This window comes from Typopeltis vanoorti, chromosome 5 (assembly GCF_054136105.1).
Source record: "Typopeltis vanoorti isolate ZY-2024b chromosome 5, IOZ_Tvanoo_1.0, whole genome shotgun sequence".
Lineage (NCBI taxonomy): Eukaryota > Metazoa > Arthropoda > Arachnida > Uropygi > Thelyphonidae > Typopeltis > Typopeltis vanoorti.
Window position 1 is genome coordinate 75,360,145 of NC_143553.1, and position 13,074 is coordinate 75,373,218.

General features: G+C 35.0%; 1 protein-coding gene across 1 annotated transcript in view; it reads left to right on the forward strand.

Moving 5' to 3' along the window:
• por (Protein-serine O-palmitoleoyltransferase por) overlaps window positions 1–13,074 on the forward strand; it is a 277,914-nt gene that overhangs the window by 121,518 nt on the left and 143,322 nt on the right. The window contains exon 6 of the mRNA XM_090393431.1: window positions 7,334–7,512. Coding sequence (XP_090249557.1) covers window positions 7,334–7,512 — 179 coding nt within the window. The remainder of the gene's footprint in view (window positions 1–7,333; window positions 7,513–13,074) is intronic.

Here is a 13,074-nt window from a genome sequence, read left to right on the forward strand (position 1 = left end):
TCATCTGGGGGTTCGGGAACGGATTAATCCATTTTATATTAATTCTTATGGGAAAATGGTTTCAGTTTTCAAACAATTCGGTTTCCGAACAGCCTTCGGGAACGAATTAAGTTCGACAATCGAGGTTCCACTGTATTCAGTCACAACACTTTGCAAGTCCTCATATACAGAGCTATAACATTCTATATGTGGATCAGATGCTATAGTCCTATTACACTTAGAAAGTCCAATAACTTATCAGTTCCTGTCTTTGTTGCAATCTATCATTCCTGTATATGCAAAAGATTTAAAAAATTCTTACATTACCGAGGCATTAGGATCACTCTGGCTTTCTCTTTTGATCATCTGCTCTATTCTTACGGCTTGTTGTTTCTTCCTCTGGTTTACTGCTTTCAGAAAGGACTGGCTAACGAATACGTTCATGATTCACTTTCTTCGATGTAGGCAAAGCTGGTCTGCGGTGATCTGATGACTGGGTGCTGAGGGGTGGAAAGAGGAGTTCAGTTGGAAGGATATAGGTACTGGATTTATTCCAAAGGTGAAAAGACTAAACAAGGTAGGAGTAAAATGGATGAATGAAGTGATTAATTGTTAAATCTGGAAGAAGATACTGTGGAGGCAACACAAGATGAATGTTGGGTAATGATCAGTTGCATGAAGAGTATAAAGAGCAGGCCAGGAAAGTAACTTGGTTAAGGCAGCAAAAGGGCAGTATGAGAAGAAATTAGCTAATCAAGCTAAGAAAAAATCCTAGTGAGTTATTTCGATATGTGGCTAGTAGAAGGAAAAATGACTATGGGAGGATGATGCTTGTTGATAACACTGGAAGATTGATAACCGATGCAGAGAATATAGTTGAATTATTCAATGAACAGTTTATCAGTGTATTCATCCTCGTGAAGGCAACAGCAGGAGAACTGGAGTGTAGAGGTTATGGCAGAGGAGGGACTGATAGTATATGAGGAATTAAGTAAACTTGATGTAATAAGGCAATAGGATTTGACAGTATATGGCCACGTCTTGAAGGAATGCCCTATGGAATTAATAGCACCTTTGGCGTGGAAGGTGTAGAAAATCGTTCCACTTCACAAAGGAGAGGGGGGGGGTATAAGACTAAGGCTACAAATCGTAAGCCAATCTGTGTGTCTAGGATTGTTGTTAAGATATTAGAAGTTGGTGAGGACTAGGATTCAGAAGTGAGTTGATAATAACAGTATTCTTTATGATGGTCAGCATGGGTTTGTTAGGGGAGAGGTCATGTTTCAGCAATATGCTTATGTATTATATGGTGACAAATTCACTTGATAAAGGAGATGCATATACAGTAGTGTACTTGGATATTTCAAAGGCCTTTGATAGATTGCCACATGAAAAGTTAGTAGCTAAACTGAAACAGATGGGATCAGATAACAAACTAGTAAATTTGATAACTGATTGGCTGTCAGAGAGATAACATATCATCAGGTTGTATATGGAGTGGTATCCCAAAAAAGGAAGGTCACTAATGGAGTGCCACAGGATCTGTTTTGGAACCATTATTGTTTAACATTATATTGGGACCAGTGGAGACGTGCAGCTGTGTGCCAGTGATGCAAAGTTGGAAAGGCTATGAGAAGTAGAGCAGATGTGGCCTTGCAGAAGGATCTGAATAGACTATGTGAATAGGCAAATAATTGGAGCTGTCAGTTTAATGTTAGAAAGTGCAAGATCTTGAAATTTGGTTAGCAAAGTTGGGATGAAAAGTATATACTTAATGGCAAAATTTTGAAGAAGGTAGATGGTGGATAGAGACTTAAAGTTTGAGTCATTGTTAAAATTGTAAGAATCCCAGTGTATTATGGCAATAATGAGGACAACATTGACATGCAGAAACATGGTTCCCCTGTATAAGGCTTTGATCAGGCCACATATGAAGTACTGTGCATAGATCTGGTCACCTGCTTTTCAGCTGGATTGAGGATGTATTGGAGAAGGTTTACTAAGTTAGTGTCAGGTCTATGGAAGGTCAGATACAAGGAGAGATTGAGGGAATGCAACTTAAAGAGTATTATGAATAGAAAAAGAGGGATGATTGAGACATCTAAGTTGGTGAGGTGTTGTTACCAGATTAATGTGGAGAAAATATTTCATAGAAGGAGGCAAGGGTAGAACCAGAGGCTATCCATAGAAGCTGTATAAGGAGTGTGTGAGTAGGGGAGTGACAAGCAGGTTCTTTGCATGGAGAGTGATTGGTGAGTGGAATGCATTGCCTGAAAGAGTGGTGAGTGTTGAAACTGTAAATTGGTTCAGGGCATAGCTCGGTAATCTTTTGGCATGAGAGAGTGCAAACCTTCCACAGCAAGTAATTTGATTCCAATGAGGTCAGATCTTAATAATAATAATAATAATAATAATATGACAAACAGTCTGTTGAAGTGACCCTGAAAAAGATGAATAAAATAAGTGAATACAGAACTTATTTAACCATAAACTCTGACTTTCAAGAACATTGTATCAAAAATTGCTTAATTTTCTATCATTTTAAGAATTTTACAGGAAAATTATAACAGCTGAAATTACTGTAAAACTTTTGTATTTTATATGTTATAATATTGTTTTTGTTTATTACTTTATTTACTTTACTTCTTTACTTTATGTGTTCTTGACTTTTTTTTTTTTTTTTTTTTTTTTACTTTTTAACTCTGTTTCCGCTCTTACTTCGTTATTTTTCATGGTTGCTTGAGCTTGTACAAAATGCCCATATGCTCTAATCTCTAACTCATGTATTACACTATTATTTAACTTTAGTCTTTCTGTAATCTACTTAGCTTTCTCCCCCCTTTTCAAGGCCATAAAATATAGTCTCACACGTGCTAGAAACTATAGCTATTAGATGTGACAGCAATTTCATAACTGTCCATCACCCCCATGTGATCACAGAAAAGTGGATGCTCCACCATATTCAAATAAATTCGAGATTTCTGCCAATGAGTGACCACTAAAAAATTCAATACAACCATAAAAGTCAACCTTAGCACATACTTCACCTATCATTATTTTTCCTCACTCCTCTGAATATGACTCCTAGTCAAAACAGCCCATACAATATAATTTTTATAATTTTTGTATTCATTCATTCTTCATGGAAGTTCATTATGACAGTATATATTCCTCTTTTTTTTTTTAAAAAAAACTTTCCATATATTTTTATCTTTATTTTATTCCCTTCTGGTAAAAAAACTTTTCAGTTTAAATTCATCTTGTAAATTATTCATGTTTGTTCATTTCCTCTTGTAATTTATTATCCTTTTAAGAGTTTGGGTTATGAGTTTATATTTACCAATGTTCTACCAAAATTATGTCCTAGAAATTTTAAAATCAAGAACATGAAGATATTCCTTAAGGTATTGTCTAAATACATCTTTCAAGTTATCACTTTTATTAATATATGGCTGAATATATATCATTTATGTTTAAATATTTAATCATAGGAACAATCAATGTTTCCACACCAGGGGTGACCCTTAAGAATATAGGCAAATTTGCTATATTGTATTGATTTGCATTTTAGAGGAGCAACATGAAAAATTTTCAGAAAGATAGCGTCATTATTATTATTATTTATGGCATCTCCATAGAATCCTGGAACTCATTGTGGGAGACCCAAATCAATCATCATATGCACAAATCCTATCATACCTCTCCTTGAATCCATTCATCATCAGGAAACTTGCAGCCAATTCTGGCATCCATTCCACTCACTTACCACTCTCCATGCAAAAAATCTGGTCCTCACACCTCTACTAACCACACTCTTACACAACTCCCACAGATGGCTTGTTCTCTGACTATTTGTCATATATTGAAAAATTTCGCTTGCATCAATTTTATAAAACTCCTTTAATATCTTAAAAGTTTCTATCATGTCTCTTTCTTTTCTGCCTATGAACTAAACTTTGTAACCCACAAACCTTCAACCTATCCTTGTAGGGAGTATTCCACAGACTTGTCACCAACTTGGTCATTCGTCTCTGAATCTTTTTGACCACCTCCTGGTTCCCAAGAAACCCAGGTGACCAAATCTGTGCGTAGTAGTAGTCAAGATATGGCCGAATCATAGCCTTATAAAGAGGGGGTAATAACTTCCTTATCTTTACTTGTTAGTTTGTTTTTCAACATCCAAGTCTTTCGTTGAGCTATTTTACCAACTTTTGCAATATGCCCTCTGAACTTTAACTCTTTGTCCACCACTATCCCCAAGTCCTTAGCCTCATCAATTTTCTGTAAAGCAGTACCATCAATATGATACACCATATGCAATCTTTTCAACTCAAGGTGCATAACCTTACATTTTGCAACATTAAAATGACAATCGTTATCCTTTGCCCACAGTGCCAATTTATTTAAATCATCCTGCAGGATATCTACATCACCTTTATCAACTATTGCTCTCCCCAGCTTTGCATCATCAGCAAACAACTGAATATCCCCTCTAAAATCTTTCCCTATATCATTGATATAAATTAAAGAGTAGTGTCCCTAGTACTGAACCCTGACTTTGTTAGTCTAGGAGGGTAGAGTTCCCTAGACTCCACCCTCCATATACTACTCTCTGGTGTCTGTTCATCAGCCATTCCCTATCCATGCTACTAGCCTCATATCTATTCCCATCCTGTACAGTTTTTCTAATAGTTATCCATATGGTATTCTGTCAAATGCTTGTCAAAGTCGAGCAGTATATCATTAGTGAAGCCATTACCTTTATCCAATTCTGCTGTCACTTTATTATAAAATGTGAATAAGTTACTAAGCAGGATCTGCCCTTTACAAAGCCATCTTGCCCACTATAGAGTATTGCATCCCCATCCACCCACTGTTGTATTTTACCTTTCACCAACTTTTCCAATACTTTAACAATCACTCTCGACATACTAATTGGTCTGTAGTTTGCTACCTCTGTCTTGGAACCACCTTTGTGTAATGGTACTATCTTACTCTCTTTCCACTCTCTTGGAACCCTGCTAGAGATGAGACTTAGATTGAACAACTTTGTCAGAGGAAATGCCAAATCTCTTAAACATTCATGTAGTACATGGGCTGATATACCATCCAGTCCCACTGCTCTGTTCACATTCATATTTTTTTTTAATGCTTGAACACCTGTTTATCTACCTCAATTTTGATTTGTGCCTCTGTAATATCAGCAACTGCAAAGTCTTCATCTTGATGATATACTACACCTTTGCAAAATGATCACTCAGCAACTCAACTATTTCTTTTGGCTCACTCACCTTCCTACCTTGAGCATTGTTTAAAGTCATTCTATTAAATATGTTTAACCTGTTAACATACAAAGACGTCTGTGACAAGTCTTTTGTTTATTGCACCAAAATCGATTTTATTTTGACATATCGCAAACGTTACGAAGTTCGTGTCAATTTCAAATGAATTTAGAGTTAACAAAGAAAGACATCCGTGACACGTATTTTGTTTATTGCACCAAAATTGCTTTTGATGTATCGCAGCCGTTACGAAGTTCGTGTCAATTTCAAACGAATTTAGGGTGTTAGGCAGTGAATATATAAACGCTATTCACTAGTTAGTTTGTGTTGCAATTTATTATCGTCCCTAATATGGGACGGGAAAAGGAAAATATTCCTATTATAAAACCATTTACAAAAATTCCCGGCATCGGTGCAATTGCTTTGCTAAGATTTGGTGCAAATCCGACACCTCTTTCTGTTTTGAAACAAATACTTTGTGATGATTTCTTTGACATGATAGTTACAGAAACTAATAGATATGCGGCTCAATAAATGAGGAAATTACTGAAAAGATTGAAGAATAGTATCCAATAACAAGTGACGAATTGCAGGCATATTTTACATTATGTATGATTATGCAACAGGTAAAACAAATCTAATATAGACATGTATTATTCAAAGAGGACTGTGGTCGAGACACCCATATATTCAAAAATTATGCCTTGTAAACGCTTCTTGGCTATATCTCATTTTCTCCATTTCGTGGATAATGAAACAATAAAGAAAGACGACAAAATATGTAAAGTGTGAAATATAGTCGACTACCTGAATAATAAGTTTCAGCAATTATATACACCAGATAAAAATGTAGTAATTGACGAATCCCTTATGAAATATAGAGGCCGATTAAATTATGTACAGTTCATTGCTAGCAAATGAGCATAATTTGGGATAAAATTTTACAAGCTATGTGAATCGGACTCTGGATATTGTTCAAAGTTCAAAATTTATATAGGAAAGGATAAAATTCTGGGAAGCGATACACCTGCATCTCCAAATGTCGTCATGGAGTTGGCCGAACCTATTTTAGGAAAAGGATATACGTTATTCTTAGATAATTGGTATTCGTCACCAGAATTATTTTATTTCTTGAGAAAAAATAGTACCCATGTTGTGGGGACAGTTAGGAAAAAATCACAAGAATATGCCTAAGAAATTGACAACGTATAAAATAAAAAGAGGCAAATCAAAAACTTTATCTTGTCGAGGAATTTTGTCATTACATGCGATAAGAAGGATGTTTACATGATAAGTACAAAGCATTCAAAAGAAGAAATGGTAGATACAGGAGAAGTAAGAGAGGCAATGAAGAAAAAGCAATGAAACCTAAATGTGTTCTTCAATACAATTGTGGAATGGGTGGTGTCGATAGGCAAGACCAACTACTTGCTTGTTTTCCAATTATGCAAAAATGCGTCAGAGGTTACAATTAAATATTTTTCTATTTGATGGATATCGCTATTTACAATGCTTATGTTTTATATTCCAAGCTACTAATACATCAAAACTAACAATAGTCAATTTCTGTTTGAACGTAGCAGAAGATATGTTGTCAAATATATCTTTACCTAATTATAGTACCTGTGGACGTCCATCACAAAATGATTACCCAATTAGACTGCAGGTATTCGTCACCCTGAACATATACCCCCTACTGATAAAAAAGCAACACCAGCAAAGAGATGCTGTATGTACCAAGCATAATGTAAGAAGTGAAACTACATGGCAATGTACAAAATGTTTGATACCGTTACATTTACCTAAGTGCTTCGAAAAGTATCATACCTTGCAAAATTATTAATATTCTTTATAATAAGGTAACAAATAACGAAATAAATCAAATGAATTAAATAAATAGTAGTTTTATCTGTTCCAACTTTAAAAATAATTGTAATGAAACAATTCCTAACTTTTAAAGTTGGTAGTTTGGTATGTAATTGTAAATTTTTAATAATCTTGATTTCAAGTATATAAACTAAACCTAATCGTATGTGTAGATTGATTAAAGGAATTAATTGCTATTGTTTTAGGTTCCCAGATGGTGCTAACAATGAAAATAATATCCTTGGCCTTTGATCTTGATTCAGGTTCTCAACATTTACCATCACCTATCCAGTGCTTAGGTTATTTTTTCTCAGTAGGAACAGTTATTTTTGGTCCATGGGTCAGTTTTTCCATCTATAACAATATACAACAGAATAAAGGCAAGGTATGTGACTTAATTTTAAATTTTGAATAGACAATGATATAAGTTTTGAAATGGTTAAATTTAACTGAGAAACATTATACTGACATAACTATTATTCAAATCAGTCTTGGTAAAGAGAGAGACAAATCTAGTTTGATAGATGCTATTGCCTTATAAGACCAAAATCTGAGATCTGACAGTATTGGAAACCTGAAAATTAACAATAATTTGGAATATACTAATAGGAAGTTGATAAGCCAGTAACCTCCTGTCAGCTTCCTATCAGTATCCTCCAAATGAATCTTTCAGGACATTGATAGACAACTAAATTTAATTCTGCAGGATCAAACTGCAGAATTCTAGGAACAGTAAACATCTGATGTTTACTGTTCCTTGAACTCCATATAATAGTAATGACCATAATCTAAAGGCCAAATCATTTTCCAGGTTACACAATATTTCTTTCATCTTTAGTTTTGCATCTTCTTTCTTGCTTTCAACTTTGCTGCTCATTAACTCAATTGTCCAGATTCTTGAATTTATCTATTCTTAATATAAAGTATCAATTTATTGAGTTCCTAACTATTTCTATCAGTTATCATCCCATTTATTTGCTTATCTATGTAATATGTGCATTCAAAATCTCGATTACTACCATGATTTCCATTTTATTTGGATCAAGCCTAAGCTGTATTTCTTCACTTTTCTTTATTATGCAGTCTGATGTTATGCTCTTGACTTGGTTATTATTATTATTCAGGACATCCATGAAGTCACAAGACTTGTCGTGGGAGGTTCCCTCTAGAAAACACAGTTCTATCATAACGCTCCTTGAAATCATTGATTTCTCATGCTCTGACCATCCTTTCAGGCATTGTATTCCACATTTACCATCTTACATGCAAAGAAACCACTCCTCATCCTTACTCATGACTTCCTTTTGTAACTTCCATTGATGTCCCTTGTTGTCACTTCTTCCCCTTTCTCTGCCACACGAAAGAACTCCTCAGTGTAAATCACGTAACTGCCTCTCAACGGTTTAAATGTCTCAATCATATCGCCTCTCCTTCTATCTACCAAACTTTGCAGTCTACATTCCCTCAGTCTATCCTCATAATTAGCATTCTATAGTCCTGATATCATTTTTGTTTTCTGCAGATAACAATATTAATAAACTCTGCTGGTCCTTATCCTTCTCAATATTGCAGCAATCCTCTGGGATTCCTTCACCATCTTAAGAATATGTCCTCTGGACTTCAGGTTTCTATCAATTATCATTCCAGTCATCATCATCATCTCCCTCACTTTGTCCAGTACAGTTCCTCCAACAGAATAGGCAGCTTCTCATTGCTGTATCCTAAACTTCAAGACTTTACACTTAGCTGAATTAAACTGCTTACCCCATTTATTTGCTTATCTATCCAGCTTATTTAAATCATCTTGAAGGGCTTCCATATCTTCACTATTACTAATAACACTTCTGAGCTTCACATCATCTGCAAACAACTGAATATCACTCTTCAATCCATTGACAAATGCTATTGATATAAAGGTTAAACAGTGCAGCCCTGTAGGACCTCACTTGTAACCTTCTGTTTCCTTGATACTGCTCTTTCATACACAACTCTCTGATATCCATCAGACAGTCAATCCCCAATCCAATTCACTAATGATAATCTCGTAATAAGGATTCCCAAGTAGTGAAAAGAAGGCAAAATAATGTTATTGTACAAAAAGTTTGTATCAGGACAGACGTTTACAGAGTTACAGATAAGTCTGCATATATTGCATTAGGTTAATTGGATTAATGTTATGAATGTGTTGAATAAGCGAGACTCATATACAGTGACATTGTTGAGCTTTGCAGAGACAAATAAATGCACTACAAATTTTTGTACAAGCTAGAGAGATGGATAGTAGATTGGTCTTATGAATAAGGATATTGGTTACCTATCCTACATATTGGCACTATTGAGAGTCTGTATTCAGACTCTCAGGAAATGGGTATGGATTAACTGTTGAAGATTTGGTAAGACAAATCCACCTGAGCAGTCTTTGTTTTGTAGATGTACTGATTGACCATACTTTCAGACTGCCCAAAACCACTTAGATAATTTATGTTAAAATGCAGCACTCATTGGGCTGGCGGTCAACAACAGTAAAACTAAAGTCCTAAAGAACAGAATAGAAGGAAATATTAGGCTGAATGACCACATTTTGGAAGAAGTAAATGATTTTCAGTACCTTCATTCCTACATCGATACTGTAACTGACATAATGAAAAGAAAGTACAAAGCCCTTCAATTCCATAAATGTTAACTAATATCTGGAAATCCAATCTCATCATCATCACAATACCAAAATTCATCTGTATAAACTCATCTGTGACTAGTTTTACCAGTCAAACCAAGTTCTGTATAAGACATGGAAGAACTACTCAGTGAGCAGTTAGTATAAGAATTTTTCTATAGGAACAAATGGAATATCAGCCTGTTTGCTAAAGGAATGTTCAGCTGAATTGGCTAGTCCTTTCACATGTTTGTATGACTTGAGTTCCTGCTCAGGAATGATACCACAGGAATGGAAGGAATGTATGTTAGTTCCATTGTACAAGGGAGGTGCAAAAACCGATGTGTCCAACTACTGACTTATCAGTATGTATCTCTGGTGTGGTAGTGAAGATTTTAGAGAAGTTGGTAAGAACTCGCATACAAAAATGGGTAGACAAACAAGCTAAGCTCTGCAAGGAGCAACATAGGTTTACTAAAGGAAGGTCATGTTTTAGCACTTTGCTCATTATGTTGGATTTTTCTAAGCCATAAACTTAGAAAACTTAGAAATCAGGGGATGGTTAGATCAGAGAGAGAGATATCAAAAAGTGGTATACAGTGGGTATGGATCTGCCAGATTTAAGGTAACCAGTGGTGTACCTCAGGGTTCAGTCCTTGGCCCATTATTGTTCAATCAGTACATTAATGACATCAGGCAGGGTCTAACCTCAGATGTGCAATTGTTTGTTAATGATGCAAGGATAGGCATGGCAATCAGGGATGCTACTGAATTTCAGCACTTACAAAATGATTTGAATAGGCTGAAAATTTGGAAAAATGAAATGGCTGTCAGTGTAATGTTAGTAAGTGTAAAGTTATGCACTTTTGCATGATTAGAGTTCCAGCGGTATATTATATTAGCAGGATTATGCCACATGAAACTGAGGAGGCGAGGGATTTTGGCATATTGGTAGATAGGAATTTGAAATTCAAAGTTCACATAGCAAAAGTTGCAAATACAACTCGGAGGATAATTGCGATGTTGAAGTGAACCTTGGCATGTAAAGATAAGGAAGTCATTTTGCCTCTTTATAAGGCTTTGATAAGACCACACCTAGATTATTGTGTGCAGGTTTAGTCTCCCTGGTTCCAAGGGGGATAAAGAAGCTGTGGAAAGGGTGCAAAGAAGAGTCACAAAGATTTCATCTGGATTATAGGATTTAGGTTATGAGAAAAAATTGCAAGTATGTGGATTGCAGATTGGTTAACAGGAATAAGAGGGGTGATATGATAGAGGTCTATACTCTTTTGAATGGGTACAAAATTAATAACGGAAAACTCACGTACAAAGATTATTTAATAGTATAATTTTCGCCTGTGTGTCACAGGCATCTTCAGTACATATTAAGCTCAAATTAAACAATAACTGACAATTCCAAAAAGTGCCACCTAAGTAGCTGGTGTAAGATAACTAAAAAGGTTAATAAATTTCCTAACCAAAAAAAAAAAAAAAAAAATCTATACAATAAAAAGTTAGGAAAGATTAGCTGATTTGTAAAGTACTATCTCCCATAAAGGGGATAGACGTAAGCCATCGGATCTGTCCGAAATAAGATAATCCACAAGAGCACAGAATCTGGTAGACACCTGGATAATTAAGATGTGGAAGCTTGTCCTTAGGAGAAGTGAGAAAGGTGGAGATTTTTCTAAACGGTCGAAAGTCAACAAAAATATTCAGTGGTTTTAAAACTTTTGCTATACATTCACTAATGCCTTGTACATAAGGGATAGGAATGCATGTTATTTTTTCTGTATTTGAAGAGGAAGACATATTAAAACTACTCAAAACTCTTTTAATGAAGCAATTCTTATAACCATTAGATAGGAAGAAGTTATATATTGCAGTTCTTTCTGTAAAAGATCATCTGAAGAACAAAAGGAGTGGGCCCAATGAACCAGTGTTTTAATAGTTCCTGCCTTTTGACTGGGATGGTGATGAGATTCAGCATGAATATAATGGCTTGTATGAGTCTTCTTTCTATAGACTGAGAAATGTAGGTTACCATCTGGTTGACGAAGAATTAGAAGATCTAAAAAGGCTAACTGCTTATTTGATTCTACTTCTAGGGTAAACTGGATCCTAGGATGAATTGCGCTTAACTTAGTGAGAAACTGTTGAAGTTCATCAGAAGAGCCATTCCATACAGCAAAAATGTCATCGCCATATCTGAACCAATGAGTAGGTCTGGGAGAAATGTTGTCAAAGATACGTTGTTCAAAATGTTCCATAAAGAAATTGGAGATAGCAGGAGAAAGAGGATTGCCCATTGCTGTTCTTTCAATTTGTTGATACAACTTATTTTTAAAGGAAAACGAATTCTTACATAAAGGTCTTTAATGATTCTGGTGACAAGCTAAAACGCAAATTTGAATCACTGGTCAGCTACCTAGATCCTGTAATAATGCTATTGATATAGATAAGGTAGTTATAAATGTTTCTGGACGTCCACTAACAGACTATGAACGTTTTGTTTTATCAAAAGGACATGATTTTGCCATTATGTCGAATAAGGTGCCACTTATGGATTTTTTTTCATAACATAGACAGAGGTATTCGATCTTTATCCCAAAAACAGCCAACAGGTTACGTTTTGAATGTGTGAAAATTATTTTTAATGACAAGCCTCCTCGTCCTAATCTTTCTTACTCTGAGTTTAAAGCATTGAAATCACTGAAGAACAACCATAATTTAATTATTACGAAAGCTGACAAAGGGAAGGCTGTAGTGATTCAAGATAGGAAGGAATATGAGAGAAAAATGTCTCTATTACTTCACGAACTATTCAACTTATAGGCCTCTTACATTGGATCCTACCAGGAGTCAATTGAAGAGACTTAATTCTCTTATAGATAATGTATCTACATGGAATGAAGATCAAAAGAAAAAACTTGAAACCTTCTTCGGTCTTCAACCTAGATTGTATGGTCTTCTGAAAGTTCATAAATCAGGCATTCCATTAAGACCAGTCATAGATTGTATAGGTTGCCCCACTTACAAAATCTCAAAATTTTTATCAAATTTACTCTCCTCTTCAATTAGAAGAACTGATACTTATATAAAAAATAATTTCTATCGGATTTCAAAAATAAAATTTCAGATCCTCATTTAGACGTTTCTGATATCATGATCAGTTTAGATGTTGTTTCTTTATTTACAAATGTGACTCTTTCTGAAAGCATTGAATTACTGCAATAGGAATTTCTTTCAGACATTGTAAAATTATTTGATTTTGTAATGCATTCTGGTTATTTT